The 23,251-nt window shown below is 39.1% G+C and overlaps 3 protein-coding genes and 1 long non-coding RNA gene across 5 annotated transcripts; 2 read left to right on the top strand and 2 right to left on the bottom strand.

Moving 5' to 3' along the window:
• LOC116720487 (trichohyalin) lies at positions 1 to 4,810 on the top strand. Of its 2 annotated transcripts, none has more exons than XM_032563780.1 (7): positions 1 to 131; positions 1,567 to 1,662; positions 1,774 to 1,915; positions 2,018 to 2,126; positions 2,994 to 3,078; positions 3,403 to 3,594; positions 3,997 to 4,810. In XM_032563780.1, the coding sequence occupies exons 1-7, from the start codon at positions 65 to 67 to the stop codon at positions 4,122 to 4,124; spliced, it is 819 nt and encodes a 272-aa protein (XP_032419671.1). In that variant the 5' UTR covers positions 1 to 64; the 3' UTR covers positions 4,125 to 4,810. The 2 variants fall into 2 exon arrangements, with proteins under 2 accessions (XP_032419671.1, XP_032419670.1); XM_032563779.1 differs by having other exon boundaries at positions 3,382 to 3,594.
• Positions 4,811 to 5,482: 672 nt separating this feature from the next.
• LOC116720486 (phosphoribosyl pyrophosphate synthase-associated protein 1-like) lies at positions 5,483 to 16,478 on the top strand. The gene is made up of 10 exons (XM_032563778.1): positions 5,483 to 6,097; positions 8,538 to 8,590; positions 8,679 to 8,745; positions 9,366 to 9,538; positions 10,479 to 10,594; positions 10,729 to 10,784; positions 11,687 to 11,832; positions 11,976 to 12,046; positions 12,324 to 12,470; positions 16,091 to 16,478. The coding sequence occupies exons 1-10, from the start codon at positions 5,934 to 5,936 to the stop codon at positions 16,247 to 16,249; spliced, it is 1,152 nt and encodes a 383-aa protein (XP_032419669.1). The 5' UTR covers positions 5,483 to 5,933; the 3' UTR covers positions 16,250 to 16,478.
• On the bottom strand, positions 16,014 to 17,431 carry LOC116720489 (uncharacterized). The gene is made up of 2 exons (XR_004339396.1): positions 17,343 to 17,431; positions 16,014 to 16,245 (listed from the first exon to the last, which is right to left on the bottom strand). It is a non-coding gene; the product is annotated as an uncharacterized LOC116720489 (long non-coding RNA).
• Positions 17,432 to 20,579: 3,148 nt separating this feature from the next.
• On the bottom strand, positions 20,580 to 21,534 carry rasd4 (rasd family member 4). Its single transcript, XM_032564189.1, has one exon. The coding sequence runs from the start codon at positions 21,332 to 21,334 to the stop codon at positions 20,708 to 20,710; it is 627 nt and encodes a 208-aa protein (XP_032420080.1). The 5' UTR covers positions 21,335 to 21,534; the 3' UTR covers positions 20,580 to 20,707.
• Positions 21,535 to 23,251: the final 1,717 nt, after the last annotated feature.

Below are 23,251 nucleotides of genomic sequence, written 5' to 3'. Positions count from 1 at the left end.
GCCAAGTTGGCTCACACGTCAGAGTGAAACCTGTACTGGTGAGTGGACGTGTACTGTCGGCGTCATGCGGTTCCCGGATGCGCCGAACACAAACATGGACCGGGTGGTGGTGGAAGTCCCGATCAACAATGGTGAGATTTTTCAGAGTTCCACGCCTGGCGCGTCTCGGAGGTCTAATACCAACATGTCCAGCACCGCAGTCGTCTCGGTGCACTTGTGCACAGATGCTCCACCTCCTCTGACGCAGTGAAAGTGCTGCTGCAGCCGCTGTGGCGGACTGGCTGTTGTTCACGCTGAGTGCTTACACTGCAGTATCTGCAAGTGGCTTATACACAGAATGCAAAGCTGCTATTATCAAACATGATCTGTTTTCTCTTTTTTTAAATCACTTATGTGGTGCTAAGTTAGTAGAAAGGGATCAAATAAAGCATTTCTGATTGGATTCCTCTTTAACTTACATTAAGTTTAAAACCAGGAAATGTGGTTTCTGTTTTTGCTAAAGCACCAAAACTCTAGTACAGTTGAATTTTTATAGGCCATTTATTTATGATCGTCATACATTATCTGTGACTATAAGCATTACTTTTAAAATGTTAGAGTTCTTTATATAGGGTGAGATCAGAATTATTCTTTTTAAAAACAATAATACATTTCTTCACAACTCAATCACAAAAATGTATTTATTTTATATGATAAACCAAGACAATGTAATGTGTAACTCTTATGTAGAAGGAAACAAATACATAATTTAACAATTGCTATTAAAAATCCCAAAAGTCCATTATTTATCCAGCATTTTGGAGTAAAAACCTTGCAGAAACTCATTTCAGATTTGTTTGGATATGTCTGCTAGAGTTGTAGCAACTGAATTTTTTTTTTTTTGCTTAAGCTTTTTTTTTTTTTAGACTGGCTAGGATGTATATAGGAACCTGAATTTTGAAGCAGTACCAGAGATTTTCAATTGGATTTAGGTTTGGACCTTTATGCCATTTAAGTCACATGAGACCTTTTAACAGATTGTTTTCTAGGATTGCTCTATATTTAGCTTCAACCATCTTGCCATTTACTCTCACTTGTTTTCCTGTCCCTGCTGATGAAAAGCATCCCTACAGCATTATGTTTCATGGTGTGTTCATTGTGTGGTGTTAGCTTCCCCAAACAATTATAGCAGTTTGTGTTTGCATGCTCTCCCCAAAGGACTTTCTACAAATTAGCTTTGTTCTTTACATGAATTCTGGTGAACTGCAGACAGGCTTCGTATGTTTTTAAAAGGATGACTGTAATGGCTGTCATTCTAACTCTCCCATCTGAACTGTGGTCGTCTGGAGAACCTCCAGAAGTACCATGGACATTTCGGCTGCTTCTCCAGTTAATCCTCTCCTTGCTATTCATGCTGAAAAAAATGTGATCTGCCGCCATTATGTTTTGTGTGAATGATGTTTTCAGAGTGTGCACAAAGACACAAAACAATCTCCTGTTTTTCAGACATTTTCCCATTATGCTACAACGTGTTCTAATAATTTCTGCTTCTAACTGAAGAGTTTTCTATTTCCTATCCTTTCACAGCGCCCCGAAAGCGTCAGGTGCGTTTCTCAGCAAGGCATGACATCATCCTTCTGAGGGAGGTTATCGCCCAGAACCCGTTCTGTTCTAAAGAGCCAGGTGGGTTTTTGTTTCTTTGAATATACTATTCTACTGCAAACACAAACATGTATCAAACTGCAGCCTTTATTTGATATGTAAGCTATGTTCTGCTGTCATTCACTTTGTCAGGGCGGATGTGGGCCCGGGTGGGGGAGATCATCACCGCAGCCCTCCAGGAGGAGAGCTTTGAGGTAGATGCCAGGAGATGTCGGGAGAGGACCATGTTGCTGCTGGACTACTACAAGAAACAAGATTTTCCCAGTTTGCGCAGGTTGGTTTACTTTTATATCTACAGTAAGTGTAATGTTTGGCAAGGGAATGTCAAACATGTGTCTTGACATTTTATCAAACTTATACTACTTGAATGACACAGGTTTGGAACAGAGAAGTTGTATGCCCAAAAGGAAGATTTGCTCCACGAGGTTTTGGAGCTAGAGGCTGAGAAAGGGCTGCTGGTCAGTGGTGACGGTGCAAAATACCAGGTGAGCATCAGTGGAACCATGTTCAGTAATAAGACATTTTTAACAATTTGCACTTTTGCCTTGCAGTAAAAAAAAGGTCTCAAGTTTCGAGGTGCCCAGGCTCCTAACTTCTGGCATTTTTCCATGTAGAGTTGGAATAATCTTTATGTCTCTGCTCAGGATTTCTCTTTGTATTTATCCTTAAATAAACTAAGATTGACTAAAATTATCACCTTGTACTGCTTCTGATCTAAATGTAGCTGAGTTGGCATATGTATCCGACTAACGCAGGTTTGTGCATTTATCACACAGAGCACCAATTCAGTGGATGGAGTTATGTGCAAATCTGCTTCATATTGCTAATTCACATGTTAGGTATCCAAATTAATATTTATTAAAATTGATCTATTTAAGTCAACATCTACTTGGAGCAAAAATAGAAATAGTACATTATTTCATATATTTGTAAATTAATTAGGGCAGTTAAAGCAGTGGGTTCTATTTCTTTAGTTTCACCCTATCGCTGTCACAACTGGCAATATCTTAAACAACTGAATGCCTAAATTTGTTCTTGTTGTTTGTGAACCACATTGCAGCCAGCTCATAAGCAGTGAGGAGCACTGTCTCCTTCACTTGAATTAATTAGAATTTAATTCACAGGAATGAACTTAAGGAAACCACTTGAGTGTTCAGCAAAGTATTCCTCGATACCCATCGCTAGCCTATCCCTGTAGGGAAGAGCAGCGGATTCACTCCATAATTTAATGATGTGTAATTTTTCTGACATACTTCTCTACAAGGACAATAGTTGATGTTTTAAAAATAAAACCTACATTTAAAAAAAAAAAAGTTTTGTTTGTAAAGCATTTTTTTATCTGTCATGTTCAGGATGAAGAACCAAGGAATCATCTAATAGAGGAACTAACTCTTACAGAACCAGACAAACCTAATATCACACGGCTGCCCCCGTTAGGTAATACAGATTCACTGCGCTTTACAGCACATTTTACTTCAGTGGTCAAAATAAAGGGCTTTATTTGGTACATTTAAAAAAGTTGGAGAGACATGTCAAGAAGGGTTAAAAATTCAATATGTCTCTGTACAAAAAAAATCTGATATAAACATTTGTAGAGCTAGCTGTTTGGCCCACAAAATCAAGTGTTTGTTGACTTTTTAAAAATTCAAAGCTTTCTCTTCAGGTGAAGCACCTATGTATATATTTCTTCATGTTCCTTAGATATTTTGGAATAATCCCTGCCTGCTCTGTTTCCTCCAGATTCTAAAAGTTTTGTCACAGTTACAGAAGCAGAAGAAGAGCGTGAACACATGGCAGAGCTTTCAGCGGCGCCCACAGCCAAGCGGCCCTGCCAGTGTTGCTGCCAGACCTACTCAGAGATCCTGAGCTTCCTGGAGAAGCGCTCAGAGGCGGAGCAGCGGCTCCGAGAGGAGGAGCTTTCTCTACGTCGAGAAGAGCTGGAGATTCAGAGGAGTGGGATTTCTTTTGCTGATTTTAAATCCAGCTTTGCTTTAACAGAAATTGGGGTTCAAAGATCTGTCTGTGCTGTTTGAGTGAAATCACTCACAGGGCTGACCCAAGGTCTTAGTGGACCTGAAACAGAATTTAATTCTTGTTTAAAACATTAGTCAATTTGTAAACAATCTTAAATAAAAAAATTAAAAAACACATTTAAGTTAAGGCTGAAACCATCAAATCAAACTTTATACATTTCTCAAAAAACAAATGTGACAATTTTACCACAGTGTTAAAATTCAACATTTTATGCAATGTGCCAAGTAGTGGCTCTGTTCACTCGTCACCTCATGCATTGTTACTGGAATTAAAATAGATGTACTTTGTCACTAAACAATTGTTTATCATTCTTCATTTCAGGTAAGATCGCTCTGGAGAGAGAACGTCTGGAAGCGGAGAGAAAAGAGAGGGAGCGGAGGTTTGAACTGGAGAGCCAGGAGAGGCAGGTCATTTTGGACCTGCTGAAAGATAAAGTGCTGAAAGGCTAAAAGTGAGAAGCCACCACCTGCAGTGTTCGTAGATGGAGGGTGGGGACATGGAAGGCGGCGCAAATTGCAGTGAAGAGGAAGAGTGACGGTAAAACTAGAAGTGAGAAGATCGAAGAGAGGAACAGTGAGTCGAGATTAAAAATTAGGGCAGGATTGTTCTGTTGCCTTGACCTCTCTGAACAGAAGTAGTTATTTAGAGTAACTACATTACTGTAGGAAGTTCCTCAACTGATAAAATCATTAGTTTCTGGAGCCCTTTGCATGGATAGATGCATCCGAGCCACAGCCTTTTTCTGACAAACTGTGAGAGAATTTAAATATGATGTAAACCTGAACACACTGTGCTAAGGAGTACAGACAGAAAACTGTACAGAGTTTCAGTACACAGTTTTATTTATTAAAACATTAAAGATGGGTTTGTAGACAGACATGTAGCTGCTAAGTTAAGGTGAAAGTATATAAGATGTCCTATTTTTTACTTTTAGTGGCAGCCATAGTTACACTGCTTTGGATAACATGCTGCTAATGTTTATTTCAAATGTTATGCTGATAAAGAAAAGTGTTACCACCAACTTGAAGAGAATCTTTTCCCCTTTTGTCTCATCACCATTTACTAGAACCACACAGGAAAATTCTCTGTTGGACGTCAGAGAGTTTAGATTTGCAGTAAAATCTCCTTTGCTGTCCCCCAGGGTTGTGAGCTTAGTTCCCTGCTGGTTACTCTTTACACCCATACTGCACCTTGCAAACATCTACATTATTACTGCAAACCCCCATGTATTTTTATTTCTTTCTTCATTGCCTTACATCCATTCAGACATCCATCTATTATCTTAATTCAATTCAGTTTAATTCATAACACGTCATCTCAAGGTTACAAAAAAGTTATTTTAATCGATCCTAGTTATCAAATAGGCTAGTTCAGTTCATTATTCAAATTAGTTTAAAAACTTGTCTATCTAAGGAAACCTAATAGATTGCATCAAGTCATTGGCTTGCAGCAATCTTTTTGTAAATAATTTTATTGTAAAGTGACAAGAAAATATATTTATTGAAGAGATACAAAGAAAGGCAGGGATATGAAAAAACAGTGTAAGATTTACCCCTAAGTGTTTGCCTTTTAGGAACACACATAAAGGAATTTCTCGAGCTGACCCAAAATGCTGTGTCCTCTCTGAACAGCACCAGTAAACACAAGCTTGAACACTGAATAAACAGCGGAGTTTTGCCACTCCAGCAGATGGCAGTAGCGCAGTTAAACTTATAAAGAACACTAGAAAGAAGAACAAGAGAAAGAAGGGGAGCTCTCTGATTGGCTCTCTTGAACGTCACTGTTTGCGTCATCCAATGAACGTCTGCCTGGGGGCGGTGTTATCACCGCAGCTGAAAGAATGCTGCGTAGTGAACAGATTTCAATTCTGAAAGCGGAGTTAAGTTTCAGTCGAACTTTACTGGTTGTGTGTTTATCTGAGTTATCGTTCAGATTCAGTCCAGTCAGCTGTTAAAACAGCTCGTCTCTTCTGAAAGCCTCACCGCATGAAAACACTCAACTCAGTTTACCGTTAGCTCATAATTCAGTGTTGGTTCAGCCTTTTTGTTTCTTCTCCATCAAGCGTTTCACCTCTGACTCCACGTGACGTGGGAAACATGTGGCCTTTGTGTTTTTTAGTTTACTCGCAGAGCTGAGGACACATACTGTGGGTTTCCTGACATCCACGGGGGACTTTTAAAAAAAAATATATATATTTTTCGGGTTGCTTTTGGGGTCAAACCTCAACACATTTCTCATATTTGCCAAAGCAAAGCAGAATGCCCGTCAGGCGTTTGGGGGGTCACAGGTCCCTGGTTCCTTACTCTCAGACCTCCAAGCTGTCGTATGGTTACACAAAAATGAATATCTCAAGAAGCGACTATCGGGTTTTTTCTGCCAACTCTTCCACTGCCTGCACCGAGCTGGCCAAGAGGATAACAGAGTAAGTCTAATTCTTTATTAGACAATACCGAGTGCAGTATTTTCAGTTATTTGCCCATTTTCTGACATAGGTACCCTATTGCAGGAGAGTACATTTTGATGAAGAAACAAAGGAACATTATGTACATAGCATGGCAACAGCATAACTGTGTTTTATTACTAACAATGGGAAAGAAGTATGGTGGATTTCCAGGTAAAATTCCTGAATTAGAGGACACAGCGTACGCTCTAGTTACTGCATGTTTGCTCTTCTATTACTGTCAAAGGTTTTGCCCTTACAAACAAGGCATTCAGGGTTTCTAACTAGTGTGAAAAAGTATGAAAATAAGAAATTGTTCAGGTCTGAATGAACATGGAGAAATACATTTGTTTCCCGACTAGAGTTCCACGAAATACTACGTAGGCAAGTTTTATTTTTGAGGAGGATTAATGTTGTAATGTTTATAATACGAAAGGCTCAGTTCAGAAATATTAAAAACACCTCAGATATGAATGTTTAATAAAATAAAAATAAACTTTTGGCTTTCTTATGATAATATCTGTTGGGAAATTGTTGTGCAAAATCATTATCCAGGGAAGTTAAAATGTTCTAATTCCAGATTCTGTACTAAAGTGAGAATAATAAACCAACAACTCAAAATGTACGAATAAACATTTCTAAGATGTAAAAACAACTGTGGTTCTGCAACCGCTATTGCTGAACCACAAAACATCCATCCCTCCTTTCATTTGACTGTACCTTTCTTTTTTACCTCAGGACTTGTGTATCTGAAATGCACAGAACATGCTGTTCTTCCATGGGTTTACATACCAAATATGCCAAAAGAAAGTGGGAGGTTTTGGTTTTGACACATTTCACAAATGAACAATGAAAAAAATTTCTGATTTCTCAGTGTTTAACCAGCTGATCACCAGTCAGAGCCAATCTATGGCTTATTTTGACTACCGATTGGTATACTGCTATTTCTACCTGATCTGCATCTTGAATCTGCTTTATTTAATCCTTTACTTTGTTTATGGATCAGCATTTGTTCTTCAGACATCTAAGTCATTGTGTTAACCTGTTGTGAGATGTTACTTTAATAAAATGTCTCAACTCTGATGATTTAATCAAATGTAAATTATTGTAATAAAAATATTTCTGGAACTGTTTTAACTCATTTTGTTTACAGGGATGGTGAGTTTCTTGTGGTATTTCAAAATTAAAAGGAACTCTAACGTGTTGTTTGAATGTCATAAAAATCATGTTAATGATTCCAGTAATATTAAACCTGAAATACAACTAATAGTAGTAGTAAGAATTCACATTTTTTTAAATTAAATTTTTAAAACTTTTGAGCAATTGTTACAGTGCAATAATAAAAGTTGGGTTTGATCCTTGTTGTCTAGACAGCAAATTATGTCAAATAATATCGGTGACAGTGATTAAGCAGATGCTGCATCTTGCCATGTATTTAAGAACAGTAGCTGTAAAGCAAGCTTTTCTTTTCAAGAGATTTTTGTGACTCTAGTGGCCTTTATTCATCAAAATTAGCAAGTGCCAGCTGCACATCCTGTTTCAGGACATTTCAGGTTTTCAAGATTTCTTGCTGTCTGTTTTCACAGTGCACGTGCTTGGATGTCCAGACTCTGGCACAGTGGGGGCAGTTTGTTTGTGCAGCATTTGTAGACTGTTTTCCAGATTCATAAGTAGGTTTGGTAACTTTAGGCACTTTAGGTTCTTCACTATTTGATTTGATCACTGTTGCAAGGCTGCAATGCGATAATGAGTTGATCACATACCCATGGTATGTTTCCATGGTAAAGACATTACACGCACCACTTGTTTAAGGTAAGAACTGTAAAACGATCTGACCCCATATTCACAGAGTCCCTGCCTAGGAATTCTAGCTTCAGAGTGATTCAGTCAGCTGCAGAGAGCAAGGAGACAAGAGAGACTCTTAGTGAGGAAGTGTGGTTGACCCTGTTGCTTGCTGTGACACTGTCTTCTATGGACTGATTGGTTGATGCACGAAAGAAAATGAGACCAAAAACGCTCCAGTAATCAGCATTAAGATAATTGTCTCGATTACACTATGCTATGAATTGTATAGTTCCACACGGCATCGACATATTTGATTGCATTTTATTTACATCCTCATCATTATTGTGATTTGTCACATCGTCTTTCCATGCAAATCATTTTACTACGTCATTTATTTAATATTAATCAACTCTCTGCAAAAAGAAAAAAGATTTTATCTTACCTTTACCCAAGCCAGTCTACCGATTGGCAATGCACCACTTGGTAGTGATAATAACCCTGTTGCATTTATTTTTAGGAATGTTACCATTCTGTTGATGTCTCTGAAAACCACTTATTTCTCTTAGAAAACAGTTTAATAATCAAAATGTTTAATTTGTGTTTATTTTAAGTCAGATTTTATATTTTATTTTGACAGACGCCTAGGTGTGCAGCTGGGCAGGTCGGTAGTTTACCAGGAGTCAAACACAGGTAAGGCTTAGCTGTGTCCAGATAACTGACCCAGTTTGAAAGGACTTTATCGTATCCCAACCCACAGTGATTTTTTTCTTTTCTTCAGAGACTCGAGTAGAGGTAAAGGAATCTGTCCGAGGACAAGACGTTTTTATTATTCAGACCATTCCAAGGTAATTTTAGACTTTTAATCGTGCAGCTACACACTATCATATTAAAACTGAATTATTAAGCTTATTTAATGAGCAACAAAAATAATAATTGAATAAATTATGGAAAAACATTCAGGAGAAGAATACAAAAAAAAGTACGAACTTGTTGAATTCTTGTGACATGTACCAGGATATAACAATGATCTGATCTGAACTGGAGCTGCCAAATACTGTATATCAAAAAGCAAACTTCATAACTTGCCATCTCAAAGGGCTATAACAAGGGCCTGCATTACATGGTATGGTAATAAAGTCCAAGTGGACGACATGCATGCTTTGCATATTGATGATAAATCTGGCAAGTGGGATGAATTGTGACCATCTTTAATGTTCACACCTAAAGTATGCTTAATAGCTTACCTGTGCTGTTGATATTGTTATTGTAAAAATAGCATATTATTGTGAAAATATATGTAGGTAAATCATTTTAGTAATTGCAAGTTTCAGCAATAATCATGATTATGATGAAATCATATTTGTTTCCTTTTTTTAATTTAACTAGCTAGAAAGCAGATAACACGTTGCTCAGCATTTATTTGTGGCTCTCAACCCGTGATTTAACCCCTGCTTTGATTTTTCAGGGACGTCAACACAGCCGTCATGGAGCTGCTGGTTATGGCTTACGCTCTGAAGACATCGTGCGCCAAGAACATCATTGGGGTCATTCCCTACTTTCCCTACAGCAAGCAGTGCAAGATGAGGAAGAGAGGATCCATCGTCTGCAAGCTGCTTGCTTCCATGTTGGCTAAAGCCGGTGAGACAGAGCTGCACATTACAACTGGGAAGCCAGTCACTGTTCGTATGCTGTGGTAAGGTTTGCACAGCTGTGAACTAAGCTAAGTGATTCCCACTAATTGCTTTACTAATGTTTGTGTTCATAACCAAAAAGCTCATTTTAAATATAATAAATCAAATTTCAATAAATTTTTGTGACGTCCTTTGATGTCAAAGGTATCAGTCCAGTATCAGAAGTGAAAAACTCCTAAAGCTTATCATTGCTGTCGACATATGACAATGTGCAATGTTTTTGCATAGCTCAAAATAGCTCGGTTTTCACAAAGCAAACCACTGAGTTGAAGCAGTTGGAGCCACAAACTACGACTGAGTCACATTTCATAGTTTAACCTACTCTTTGTAACATTTAGAAGCAGCTGGAAACATGATGTCTGTGCAGTCTTAAAGTCTGGAAATTATTCTTGATAAAGGCTATTTGACTATAGAAAATTAGTTTCATGGTTATATTACCCAAATTATTTCTATTTGCTAAATGTCACACCGAGAGAAAGTCAGATGTTTATTTAATGTCTTCAGAGTCAGAACTCTACATACAGGATAATTACTGTCTCTTTAAACAATGAGGGATGATGATGTCGTTGCCTTGGATACCTCTGATGGGTTATTTTTTGTATTTTTTAATTGGCCACATGTGGAACACATTGCTTTCTTGTTTGACACAATGGGAAAGGCAAAAGTAATCAGCCAAGATGTCAAGAAGAGAATTATGGAGCTTGGGAATAATTTACAGATTCTGGAATGTGCCACATTCATTTGTTTAAAAAATTACCGTACTTTCCAGACTATAAGCATCTACTTCTTTTATGCGCTTTGAATATTGCAGTTCGGCTAACGGACCTCTGTAGATTTCTTTGCTATTGTTATTTTGTTCTGAATTGAAGTCTTATATTCTGTTGCAGGGCTTACTCATATCATCACTATGGATCTTCACCAGAAGGAGATCCAGGGATTCTTTAACTTCCCTATTGACAACCTCCGAGCTTCCCCTTTTCTCATCCAGTATATCCAAGAAGAGGTACATCATGCTGAAGGCACAAATATTAAACTGTTCATTTTTCTCTGAGAACCTCAGTCTTGCATTAAAGACTATAGTATTTCACCTTTTTGTTTCTTACAATACAGTCATAGTTTCTGTCTCTCTCTTAACAGATCGCAGACTACAGGAATGCTGTCATTGTTGCAAAGTCTCCGTCTGCTGCTAAACGGTAACAAGAAACTCAGAGCTTAATAATAATAATTCAAATGGATTGTCTGATAAAACATAGTGATGCTCGCATTTATATCACTACAATACCTACAGTATTTTGGTGGTCTGTTAAAGGAATTGAGTTTTGAGAGTTTTAATAAATACCCATGTCAATACTTCTAAAAGAAAATCTGGAAAAAGGGCTAATTTGCTGGTGGTTCGTTGATGTAGTCATAACCTGGAATATGAACTGTTTTTTTTCTATTTTTAGTTAAAGAACGAAACCCGAGTTTGTTGAAAGAAGGGAAAACTTAAGGCTCATGAATTATGAGAGTAGCCTCTCCTGTAGTGCAAAATTGCTTTTCTATTGCTGTGCTGACAAAAGTCAGGTTTGTGCACTACAACCCTCTGCAGGTGCTAAACAAATAGCCCTTGAATATGTGAAAGCTTGGACAGCAGTGGCAACTTTACTGACAGAAGGGGTCAAGGGTCATAATGCAAAATTACTTCTTTTTTTTTTACCTTTATATCATATTACAATGTCATTCCCTCATCAAACAGGTCATGTTTATGTATAATGTATGCTACAATGTGTTTTTATGCCAATTTGCCTGATAAACCCAGAAAAATAAAGTTGTTTGTTTTTGTTTTATTCACATGGAAACCTTCTGAATGGTAAAATCATCTTTGTATTTGAGTTTTGACTGTGAAGAAGGAATTGCAGATGTCATTTCTGTCCTACATTCAAATGAGTCTCCTCGGCATGAGGCTTTGACCTTTCTTTTGCTTTAACTCTTCTTTGCAGGCGTCTTTTCCTTTGCCAACTCCTTTCTTCAGTCTTTGGCTCGTCTGATTGAAAGTTTCTGTAGCCATTGTTGTTTCCTTTTCACTCCTCCATGTCTGCCTGTTTATCTGTTCCAGGGCCCAAGCTTATGCTGAGAGGCTGCGACTCGGCCTGGCAGTGATGCATGGGGAGGCGCAGCATTCCGAGTCGGACATGGCAGATGGCCGACATTCCCCCCCGCTGTCCCGCACCACAGCAGGACACACAGGCCTGGAGTTGCCTTGTAAGACAGATGAAAAACTATGTCAAATAGACTTATATAAGTAAAATTTGAGAATTACTGAATGACAGTCATGTAAGTTGATCAGTGTAGAAGCACAAACTGAGCGTGTTCTAACTCAGACCAGTAATTTATCTGTTTCTCAGTGATGATGCCGAAGGAGAAGCCTCCTATCACCGTCGTCGGAGACGTAGGAGGGAGAATCGCCATCATTGTGGTAAGCTTTCCTGGCTGCAAAGACAATAAAAAGCATTTTTACATGCATTATGAAAAATTTTACTAATCTGGGATTTTATGAACTTTGCATTAATCTGCGCTGTTCTTTATTTCTCCTGTGCTGCTGGTTTTACTGTAGGAAATTTCTCATAGAGTTGAAATATCAGAATATTGCAGTCTGTTGGAGCCTTCTGCTGTCCATTTCTTTTTTGTCCAGACAAAAAATATCTGTGATGTAAAACAAGTCTTTGCTCTCTAACATGTGACCTCTTCTCCAGGATGACATCATAGATGATGTCGAGGACTTTGTTGCAGCAGCAGAAAGCCTGAAGGAGAGAGGAGCGTACAAGATCTACATCATGGCTACACATGGGCTGCTGTCTGCAGAAGCTCCCATACTAATAGAGGAGTCTGCTATAGATGAGGTAAATGTCTCATGTGAAGATCTGACAGTGAAAGAAAATCTTTTGCAGCTATGAAATGATGTGCAATAAGTTAATGCATCTGAAACAAACCATGAAAAGTGAGATTTCACGACAACCCTTAGCAGAAATATGGAATTACTGCACTTGACGGGTTTGTTAATTTATTAGATTTTTCACCAAAAACGAAAATAATCAAATGTATCACAAAAGAATTAAATTGAAAAAATAAACATTCTGGCTTTGTAAAGCATGTCTTTAGAAAAATAATAGAGTGATTTCATATTTAATATTTTATTATTTTTATTTTATTATTTTTATTATTAATATTTTCATATTTTATTTAATGGCTCAGCTGAAGAAAATTATACAGAGTCTCATATTGGTATTTCTAAAACATTCCTGAAGAAGTCTTATTCTGGAATTGAGTCTGGAGCTAAAACTGAGTGATTGTAGAAGTTTGGGATATTTTCCACCTGTCAGCCATTGATAAAAAAACATGGCCCAACATCACAACTGTAAGCTGAAACAATGGAAATTACTCTGAAACTCTACTGGAAAAAGGCAAATCAACACAGTCATTGTTAGAAGACCATCTTTCCCTTGCAAAAAGGTCAGCTTGGTGGTCATGACCAGCAAACAATCTAGATCTGAATTTTACTGAACTTTTATGAAGAACTTTTCATGACAAAACACAAACCATGCAAAGCTGGTCTGTCAGCTACTTTACAGGAATGCTGGAAAGAAAAGTACTGATTGTGATGTTTTTGATTTATTACTCCAGACTGATAAAATATGTAGTATTGGTTTTACTGACATTGAGTTTCTTCTTTATATATATATATAAAGCTGAGCTCGGGTCCTCTACCAGAGGCCTGGGAGCTTGAGGGTTCTGCGCAGTATCTTGGCTGTGCCAAGGACTGCACATTTCTGGACTGAGATGTCTGATGTTGTTCCTGGGATCTGTTGTAGCCATTGGTCCAGTTTGGGGGTGACTGCCCCGAGGGCCCCGATGACCACAGGCACCACTGTGGTCACTGTGGTAACTTGGTTATGTCGTTCCATGTACGCTTTCCCTGCCAGTATCTTGCACCCTGCTGTTATGTGCTGGACTGTCTCAGGGGCCTCCTTGCACAACCTACACCTTGGGTCTTGTCTGGTGTGGTATATCTGGGCCTCTATTGCTCTGGTGTTTAGGGCCTGTTCCTGGGCGGCCAGGATGAGGGCCTCTGTGCTGTCCTTGAGTCCAGCTTTTTCCAGCCATTGGTAGGATTTACTGATATCAGCCACTTGGGTTATTTGCTGGTGGTACATCCCATGTAGGGGCTTGTCCTGCCATGATGGTATCTCTGGCACCTCAACCTCCGTTCCCTGTTGTCTGAGATATTCACTGAGCACATTGTCTGTTGGGGCTTTGTCCCTGATGTATTTATGGATCTTAGTTGTTTCGTCCTGGACTGTGGTTCTCACACTCACTAGTCCTCTGCCTCCTTCCTTGCGGCTCGTGTACAGTCTCAGGGTGCTGGATTTGGGATGGAATCCTCCATGCATTGTTAGTAGTTTTCTAGTCTTAATATCAGTGGCTTTTATCTCCTCCTTTGGCCAGCTAATTATTCCAGCAGGGTATCTGATTACTGGCAGGGCATAGCTGTTTATTGCGCGGATTTTGTTCTTGCCATTGAGCTGGCTTCTCAGGACTTGCCTTATTCGTTGGAGGTATTTAGCTGTGGCTCCTTTCCTTGTGACCTCATCGAGGTTGCCATTTGCTTGTGGTATACCTAGGTACTTGTAACTGTCCTCTATGTCTGCTATTGTTCCTTCTGGGAGTGAGACCCCTTCTGTGCGGATGACCTTCCCCCTCTTTGTGATCAGCCGACCACACTTCTCTAGTCCGAATGACATCCCAATGTCCGTGCTGTAGATCCTGGTGGTGTGGATCAGTGAGTCGATGTCTCGCTCACTCTTGGCATACAGCTTGATGTCATCCATGTAGAGAAGGTGGCTGATGTTGGCCCCATTTTTGAGTCGGTATCCGTTGCCAGTCTTGTTGATAATTTGGCTGAGGGGGTTCAGGCCTATGCAGAACAGTAGCGGGGACAGAGCATCTCCTTGGTATATGCCACATTTGATGGACACTTGTGCAAGTGGTTTGCAGTTGGCTTCAAGGGTGGTTTTCCACAGCTTCATCGAGTTTGCAATGAAGGCTCTCAGAGTCCTGTTGATGTTATACATCTCTAAGCATTCAATGATCCAAGTATGCGGCATTGAGTCATAGGCTTTCTTGTAATCAATCCAAGCCATGCACAGGTTGGTGTGTCGGGTTTTGCAGTCTCGGGCAACTGTGCGGTCTACGAGGAGTTGGTGTTTGGCTCCTCTGCTATTTACACCGATACCTTTCTGTGCCGTGCTCATGTATTTATCCATGTGTTTGCTTATCTTGGCCGCTATGATGCCTATGATATATATATATATGATGCCTATGATATATATATACAGTACAGACCAAAAGTTTGGACACACCTTTTAATTCAATGAGTTTCCTTTATTTTCATGACTATTGACATTGTAGATTCACACTGAAGGCATCAAAACTATGAATAACACATGTGGAAATATGCACTTAACAAAAAAGTGTAAAACAACTGAAAATACCCCTTATATTCTAGTTTCTTCAAAGTAGCAACCTTTTGCTGTGATTACTGCTTTGCACACACTCTGCATTTTCTTGATGAGCTTCAAGAGGTAGTCACCTGAAATGGTTTTCACTTCATAGGTGTGCCCTGTCGGGTTAATAAGTGGGATTTCTTGCCTTATAAACAGTCATGAAAATAAAGAAAACCCATTGAATTAGAAAGGTGTGTCCAAACTTTTGGTCTGTACTGTACGTAAATAAATGTCTTATATACACAGACCACCTAAGCAAATGCTTAAGTTGTTGTATTGAAAGACAGTCTCACATTATTCTGTGTTTATTTTTTTTTAGTTAAACATGACGTCCACATTGTCATATTTATTTACGAGCTCATTATTGTTGAAGAATTAAAACAGGAAACACGACAAATGTCGTAATTTGTATTTATAGCAGAAGTACATTAATGACTTTAATAACACAGGTATGGAAATGCTTTATTAGTGAATAAATAAATATATTACAGAAGGTCAAGAGGCACACCACATTTAATTTTTTAAATAATATATATGCTTCATAATATTCAAATGTAGCATCATTTTTAGAGTAAACAAATAAATCTAAACCAACATAAATGAGTGACTATCAACCCAAACATTTTACTGATTAACTCAACCGAAACCCAATCACTTCTAGTCATTTTATATGTAAATATGTTTCAAACTGTTAATTTCTAATTTCAAATATGCATTTTACAAGTTAATATTTATTCCCAGTTAAATGGTGAGAAATAATTGGTTTTGAAATATTATTATATTTTTAAATAAACATTTGTAGGCTTTGAGTGTGTAATGATGATCATTTTGGGTTATTATCACATTTACTTAGATTGTTAGAAATAAATCACAATGTACATAAAAGTTTAGCAAATTATTTATTGACTGATTGAATTGTGGCACCTTTGAGCCTCCATAGTTTTGCTCCACACATGCAGGTGGTTGTGACCAACACCGTTCCTCATGAGGTGCAGAAGCTGCAGTGTCCGAAGATCAAAACCGTGGATGTGAGTCTGATCCTGGCTGAGGCCATCCGCCGCATCCACAACGGAGAGTCCATGTCCTACCTGTTCCGCAACATCACTGTGGACGACTGAGGCGACACAAAGAGACGTTTACATTTCCACTCGCACAAAGTCAGGGCAGATCTCTGTATCAGTCTGTTCTTCCTGTCTAGGTTGCTGATAAATCTGTCAGTTTTATTTACCAGATGTCACACGCGAGGCAAGAACAATAAAGTACATGCATAATGTTACTACAGGTGCTCACTAATGTTTGTTCCTGTACACTGCAACTTGTAGCAAATAAAGCTGTTACTCTTTCAAACGTGTTGTCTGTTTTTCTCTAGCCTGAAGTATCACGTCTGACCTTATCGGCTGTAAATATAGACATGATAGCACAAGTGAAGTGTGGGTATATTTCAGGAACACAAACTACTTCAGTTTGCCACCTTCACACCTGAACGTGAGACTTTCAGTCATGCTTCCTGACTGAAAGCATGACTGAAAGACCAAATGTGTTAATGTCCAGCTGGATTTGAATGGTTAATAATCATCATAAAGGTATTAATCTCTACCAAACATCAGTTTTTATTAATTATGCTGTATTGCTGTTTGACACTGCAACATTTTAAAGTAATGAAAATGCAATAAATTTAGGAGAAAATTTTGATTTCTATTTTTTTTTTCAGATTCTGGATGTGTCAAACCTCTGAAAACACCATGCAAATCATCTGACTGCTCTGTCTTTATTTATGGCCATAAGTTCCTGTGTCAATTCGCTTGTACTCTGCAGTGTTTTACATTAGTTCACAGGACCATAAATGGCCCAGTGTAAATGTAGACATGTGACAGTCAATGAGAGAAGTAGAAGACATTTGAAACTCGAGACTGTAGTTGTGCAAATGGACCAAGTCCTGCTGTCTCTGGGCTTTCTTGCATCTGTAGATTTTGTGTCCCGAACCCTGAACTTGTTCCAAACGCCTCAGGGTGATTTTACTCCGCTGAGGAGCTTTGACCAAGTCCAGGGGCAGAGACTTCATCTGAGATTACCCGAAAAACCGCCTGAAGATCTCCAAGTAAAGTCTCCTTTACACGATAAAACAGATTCTCTGAGAGTTACTCTGAAATCCTGATTTTGTCTGATATCTTAGCTATGGAAGCGTGTAACAAATTATAAAAACCCACACACCTGCTTGACTCTGAAGCTGTCGGGCCTCCTTCCTTTTGCAACTGAGAGAGCACACTGCGGAAGAATGTTTAAATGTGGACTGAAAGAGGAACTGCCCGCTAAACGTTAACCGAGCCACTTCCTCAAATTAAAACAGGAAACTTGGTGCAGTCTAATCTGATGGACTGGAGGAGAGAGTAGGAGGTGGGGCGGGGGGACCTAAACCTGAGCAGTAACGACTGTCTCTTCTCTCCAGGTTGCTGTCAGAGGAACCAGGCATTTCCATTTGAGGAACTGCACACTGACCTATTTTGTCAGCTGGCCAACATGGAGAACATTGTTCATTGAATTGTTCAGTATTCAAATGTAGTGCTGAGAGGAAGATTCACTTGGTTTGTTCAGCTTTAAACTGTTTTCCCAGTCAGGCAGTGAGGCGGTGAAGTTAGTTCTAAAACTTATCAAACTTGTGTCTTTCAGAAGGAGTGATGTTTTCAGAGGTTGTGCAGAAAAATCACAGGAGTTCAGACGTGTAGAAGCTGAAGAGAGACATCTGCACTGGATGATATGCCTCATAGACTCTAATTCTACCAGTCAGGCTTGACGCAGATGTATGCTGATAAGATCAGAAAACCTTTTGCTGCCTGGTTAATGAAAGGTGCTTGTGTTAAAATAATAGCTTACAATTCTTCTGCATGCTTCGACTAGCTCAGAAACTTCTGATCAGGCCAGAAATCTGGGTCTGAACATCTTCAGGGTCAAAGGACTAATGTCCCAACAAGATCTTGAGAAACTCATGCGTTTATCTTTATTCAATCTGATTACTGTAACAGTCTTTACAGGCCTGCTTGAAAAGTTAGACAGCTGCAGTTGATCCCGAACGCTGCTGCTGCTTGTGTTCTCACTAAAACCCAAGAAAGTAGAAAAGTCCTTACACTGGCTCCCTGTAGCTCAGGCAATTAACTTTAAAATATTTATGTTAGTTTATAAATCACTAAATGGCTTAGCACCAAAATACATTAAAGACCTGATGTCGTTGTCTCAACCCTTCATTCCACTCAGGCCTTCTGCTTCAAGTCTGCAACCTCAAAATCAGAACCAAACCCGGAGAAGCAGCATATCAGTGCTCCAATAACCTTGAATAAACTTCCAGAAAACTGCAAAATTGCTGGAACCCTGAAGTACTTTAATGACTCGAGTCTAAAACCCATCAGTTTTAGTCTAGAGTTGTCCTTAATAATAACTGGAATGTGGATTCATTCTGCTCTGGATCACAACTTTTCATTACTTCTCCATATTTTGCCACTGCAATGTTTTTTTTGTAAATTGCATTACATATTATCACTGCACTGCCTTTTTCTGAAATGTGCTGTACAAACACATTTATCTCAACTGGTAGCTTTTATTTTGACACTCAATTTCACCGGAAATTTTACTCCAAATCAAAACAATAATAACAATACAATAACAATAGTATATATATATATATATCTAACAACTTCACATTACAGAAAGTGAGGTTGTTAGAAAAATACTAACATTTGCATTTCTCTTTAAAAACTCAAATATTTAGTACATAAAATGAAAAATGTTTTTTTTATAATCTATATATATATGTATCTTTTCCTGTGAATTATGGAACCGGGTCCTTTAGCAGTTCACATTATAATGTAATATTTGGGCAGAGTCTGACTGCAACAGACGTTCACACCAGCCCAAGTGACCCTACCCAAAATGTCAAAGGTCACAGAGGGATAGAAGCACAGATCAGAAAGAGGGGAAAAAAACATTTAATGCACCTGGCATTGTCGTTGCTTTTTTCCCCCATCATTATAATCATCATCACAAGACTTTCTAATATACTACAGCCCACATTTTGTGTTTTATACTTTTGCTTTTCTGCAGAATTCCGAAAAAAACTAATGTATGCTAACCGTTTACACCACGCGTAGTTATGATTAGACGAAAATGTATCAGCGAATCAGTAACACCAGTTGATTTTTCAGCCACTTGAAGGAGTGCCCCATTTCTCAGTGGGATAATTTTTTATTTTTTTTTCTACCATTGTAAAATGGTGTTAAAAAAATGGGGCAGAAGGGAGAGTAACCCCAAGAAGTGTATTTCAACCGTTATGTAAAAAGAAAACAAGAAGCATGTATTTATGTTTTTCGCCAGCAGATGGCAGCAAGTTCCAATACTGGGAATTTGATTCAGTGGAGCATGAAGTTAGTGTACCAGGAATCAGTCCAATGCACATTAACCAGCTGTTTTGAGTCACCTTCACAACGAAATGTAAACAGGGACAAAAAGGGATCAATTTTTGGCAACACAGATGTGGTTAATATTGACATTTTTAGTATAGATTTTGGCTCATTGACAGAAACCGAACAGCTGTAGCTGATAGTTACTGTGCTTAAGAAAATCATTACCAGCAGTGTTAATGTATAAATAGAGTTCAGAGATAGACGTTTATCTTCACAATATCTCTCCCTTCTTTGTTTCTGGGAGAGCCTGGTTTGCTCTCATAATGTTGCCCAAAATATAAAAGTACTGTTTCATAATTTACTGGAGAATTCTCAAATGTAAGAATTTATTTACAAATCGTTGTAAATAAGAGAACATATTTGCACATATGAAGCTAATTTGTTTCTTTTCAGCATATTTCATTCCAGGATCGACTTGAATCAATATTTTTATCATTTCATGTTTCATTTTCCTAAATCTGAGTTTAATCCACTCAGCCACATTAAAACCACTACAAACAAATAATCCAGCATGTTTTTATTCCACATTTTTGTACAGTACATTTGTAAATAAATGGCTACAACATTAATAATTATTAACAATGAACATTTGTGATGGTACCTTACTTTAAGAAAAAAAAAAAACACATTTTTTGAAAAGTGCATTCATGTTCATAACAGTATTTCACCACGGTTCACTTAACTCTCAATAGAAAACATTTTGAATTTAAAAATTGTAAACACGATGTGCTACATGTCAGTTGCTCAATTACAAAAACGTATTTACACAAAACAGACACTTATGCACAACATATAACAAACACCGTTTAAACACTCTGCCAGTATAAACAGTCTACGGGCTGCAGCCTGAATATTTTATCACCATTATTCGACATGTGAATCCCATCAATTGAGCTAAACACCAGCAGCAGCGGGTCACTAACAAGCAGCAACAAATGGAGTTAGTTTAACATCTCCTCTCAGGTATAAGTCAAAGCGTCTCTTTGTCCAGGGTTACTGTTGGACGTTTGTATGACTGAAGTCTCCAGAGTTTGTCTTTTTTTTTTTTTTCTTCTCTGTCCAGCAGAACTTAATTGGGCTTTCTCCAGGTTGTCTCTTTGTGGATCAGAACCTCTGCCCGTCTCATTATGACAGGATGCAGCTGTTGGTTTTGTTCATCGGTGGCCGAAAGTCGGTGCCCTTCGGGAAAGTCTCCCTGCGCCTGCGGAGCGCCGGGCTCAGGCGGCTGGGGAGGTTCACCTGCTGCAGGAGCTCCTTGAACACCTCCACCACGTTGGAGTTCTCCTTGGCGGACGCCTCCAGGTAGCTGTTGTTCCAGTCCATCTCCACGGTGGCCAGCACGTCGTCGGCGGACACCTGGCGCTCCTCCTCCCTGTCCGCCTTGTTCCCCACCACCACGATCGGCGTGTACTTGTCCTCCTTGATCTCCAGGATCTCGTCGCGGAGACTTTTGACGGCCTCCAGGGACTCGGGGTCATTCACGGCGTACACCAGGGCGAAGGCGTCGCTGTTCTGGATGGAGAGCTTGCGCATGGCGGGGAAGGAGTAGCTGCCGCTGGTGTCCAGGATCTCCACGGTGACTTTGACCCCTCCGATGTCGTACTCCTTGCTGTGCAGCTCCTCCACGGTGCGCCTGTGTTTCGGCTCGAAGGTGTCCTGGAGGAAGCGTCTGATCAGAGCCGTCTTGCCGACCCCTGCAGCCCCCAGAAAGACAACCCGCACTTGAGTCTTCTCCTTCACCTCCAGAGACATGTTTGCGCCTTTTTGGGTCAGCTTGTTGCAGAAAAGTCCAAGTTTGCTCCTTTTCACTTATCTGTACACCTACAAATGCCAACACTTTTCCCCCCACTTGAAATTCTTTAAAACTCCGCTTTTGCAATCACACCTTATTTTACCTGCTGATTTCTGGCTTCTCCCATCAGTTGCCTCTAAGTTACTCATTAAGAATGCATCTTCCCACACTTTCCTATTTATCCCCGCTTTCCAGAGCGCCTATCCCCTCCCTCTGGTTACGTCCAATCACAGCGAGGCAGCCTGTTGAAGCGCAATTTCCACTCAGCCAATGGCTGCGGAGCATGCAAATCCGCGTGCGCACGGCCATCTCAGCAGACAAGGAGCCGATCTGAGAGCGAAATGTTCTGCAAGAATAACGTTGAAAATGTAGTTTGAGCTGAGGCCTGATTATAATTTCAGACAGCTGCAGAACTCCTCGGGGGAATGCATCATTTGTATGCATCAGCTCTGGCAGTGCAGATAGACTGAAAATGAAAGTAAATCAAAATGCGTTCAGATAATTGACTGCTTTGTAAATTTTCTCTCAATGTGACAAGATCCGCTCCTGAATAAACAGCTCTCTGTCTCTCTCTCTCTCTGTGAGGGGAATTCTGAGCTATGTTACACCAAACTATTTATTTGAAGTCGGTGTAGAGCCTGTGATGCTTCACTTGAAATCAGAGACTGTTAAATGAGCCGCGAGTTAATATTTACAGAGTATAGTCGCATGCCAGGACCAGCTGCTTATCTGAATTAAAATGAAAACAAATCTGGGTGTTGGATGTAATCTAGATAGATGTGTTTTCATGGAGGAGTTTCAAATTTTATCCAAAAGGTTTGATCAGGTCTGACAATGAGGGGGAATCTGAGACTTACTGTAGATTTTTTGTGCATGTCTACGTGCATCAGAAAACTGGGCAACAAAAGTATTATTGTGACTTAGGGAAGAGAAATAAAATGGCATGCATGCTTTCCAAATCTTTCTAAAACCAACTGCTTTCAGAAATCACTTTTAAATGTGTGATAATTAGTGTAGGTAGCAAAACTAATGCTGAAGATTACGCTGAACTCATCATCCTCACTGTAAAATACTGCAGTGGTGCCATCATGGTGTAAGGTTCATCTTCTTCAGTGGAGACACGGAAGCTGGAGTTGTTAGGAAATGGCTGGAGCAAAATCTGGTACAGATTTACACAGTTAGGTTTACATTAAAACCATGATTTGTGGCAGTTTTGTATTAAATCTGTGAGCACATTTCCCACCCCAATTAAAAAGCTGTTTTACTGACAGGTGTTTGCAGGTTCTGCATTATTTCTCACTGGTCTGGGTAAGTGCCAGCCTGGTACTAGCAGGTCTCTCCTCAATTTCAAGTGAAGTATTTGCATTTGAATGCTCCTCTGAAATCCTCTGTGGCTCAGGAACCAGAAAAAGAATAAGAGCAGAGACGACACCAGAGACGAGAATAATGAGAATACTTTATAAAATTCACAACACAATTCAAAGAATTTATTAGTTTTGAACCAATATAAAAGTTTAGATTATTGCATTTAAAGGTCAGTTAAGGGAGAGTCATCTTTGAACAACGGACAAAAAACTTGCAACTGAACGACAGCAAGAAAAACATGATACTATGAAACAACTCAGTCATTAATGTTCATTGGTGCATTGGTAGAATAGAGGGGTAAAGAACATAATGTCTGCTTTGATGCAATTTGATTGGTCAGTGTACCAGCTCATATATGATATGCAGATAAAGAAACCAAAAAGTTTCTTAAAGCCAAAATCTTCTACATAATTTCAGCATTTTCTCTAAATTAAAATGAATCTCAGCAGCTGCATTACCTCTGATAAAGATACAAAAGAGTAGAATTAACCAATTCCAATCAAAAACCAAAA

This window comes from Xiphophorus hellerii, chromosome 5, assembly GCF_003331165.1.
Source record: "Xiphophorus hellerii strain 12219 chromosome 5, Xiphophorus_hellerii-4.1, whole genome shotgun sequence".
Classification (NCBI taxonomy): Eukaryota; Metazoa; Chordata; class Actinopteri; order Cyprinodontiformes; family Poeciliidae; genus Xiphophorus; species Xiphophorus hellerii.
Note: the sequence above shows the minus strand (reverse complement) of the source record. Positions and strands in the feature narration are given on the sequence as shown.

Excerpts from the sequence above, each read along its gene's own strand:
- LOC116720487 (XM_032563779.1), top strand. The coding sequence starts at position 65 with ATGCGGTTCCCGGATGCGCCGAACACAAACATGGACCGGGTGGTGGTG. Across the intron at positions 1,663-1,773 it reads GTTCTGTTCTAAAGAGCCAG|GGCGGATGTGGGCCCGGGTG; the intron begins GTGGGTTTTTGT and ends TCACTTTGTCAG. Across the intron at positions 2,127-2,993 it reads GTGACGGTGCAAAATACCAG|GATGAAGAACCAAGGAATCA; the intron begins GTGAGCATCAGT and ends TGTCATGTTCAG.
- LOC116720486 (XM_032563778.1), top strand. The coding sequence starts at position 5,934 with ATGCCCGTCAGGCGTTTGGGGGGTCACAGGTCCCTGGTTCCTTACTCT. Across the intron at positions 8,746-9,365 it reads ATTATTCAGACCATTCCAAG|GGACGTCAACACAGCCGTCA; the intron begins GTAATTTTAGAC and ends TTGATTTTTCAG. Across the intron at positions 12,471-16,090 it reads AGGAGTCTGCTATAGATGAG|GTGGTTGTGACCAACACCGT; the intron begins GTAAATGTCTCA and ends CCACACATGCAG.
- rasd4 (XM_032564189.1), bottom strand. The coding sequence starts at position 21,334 with ATGTCTCTGGAGGTGAAGGAGAAGACTCAAGTGCGGGTTGTCTTTCTG.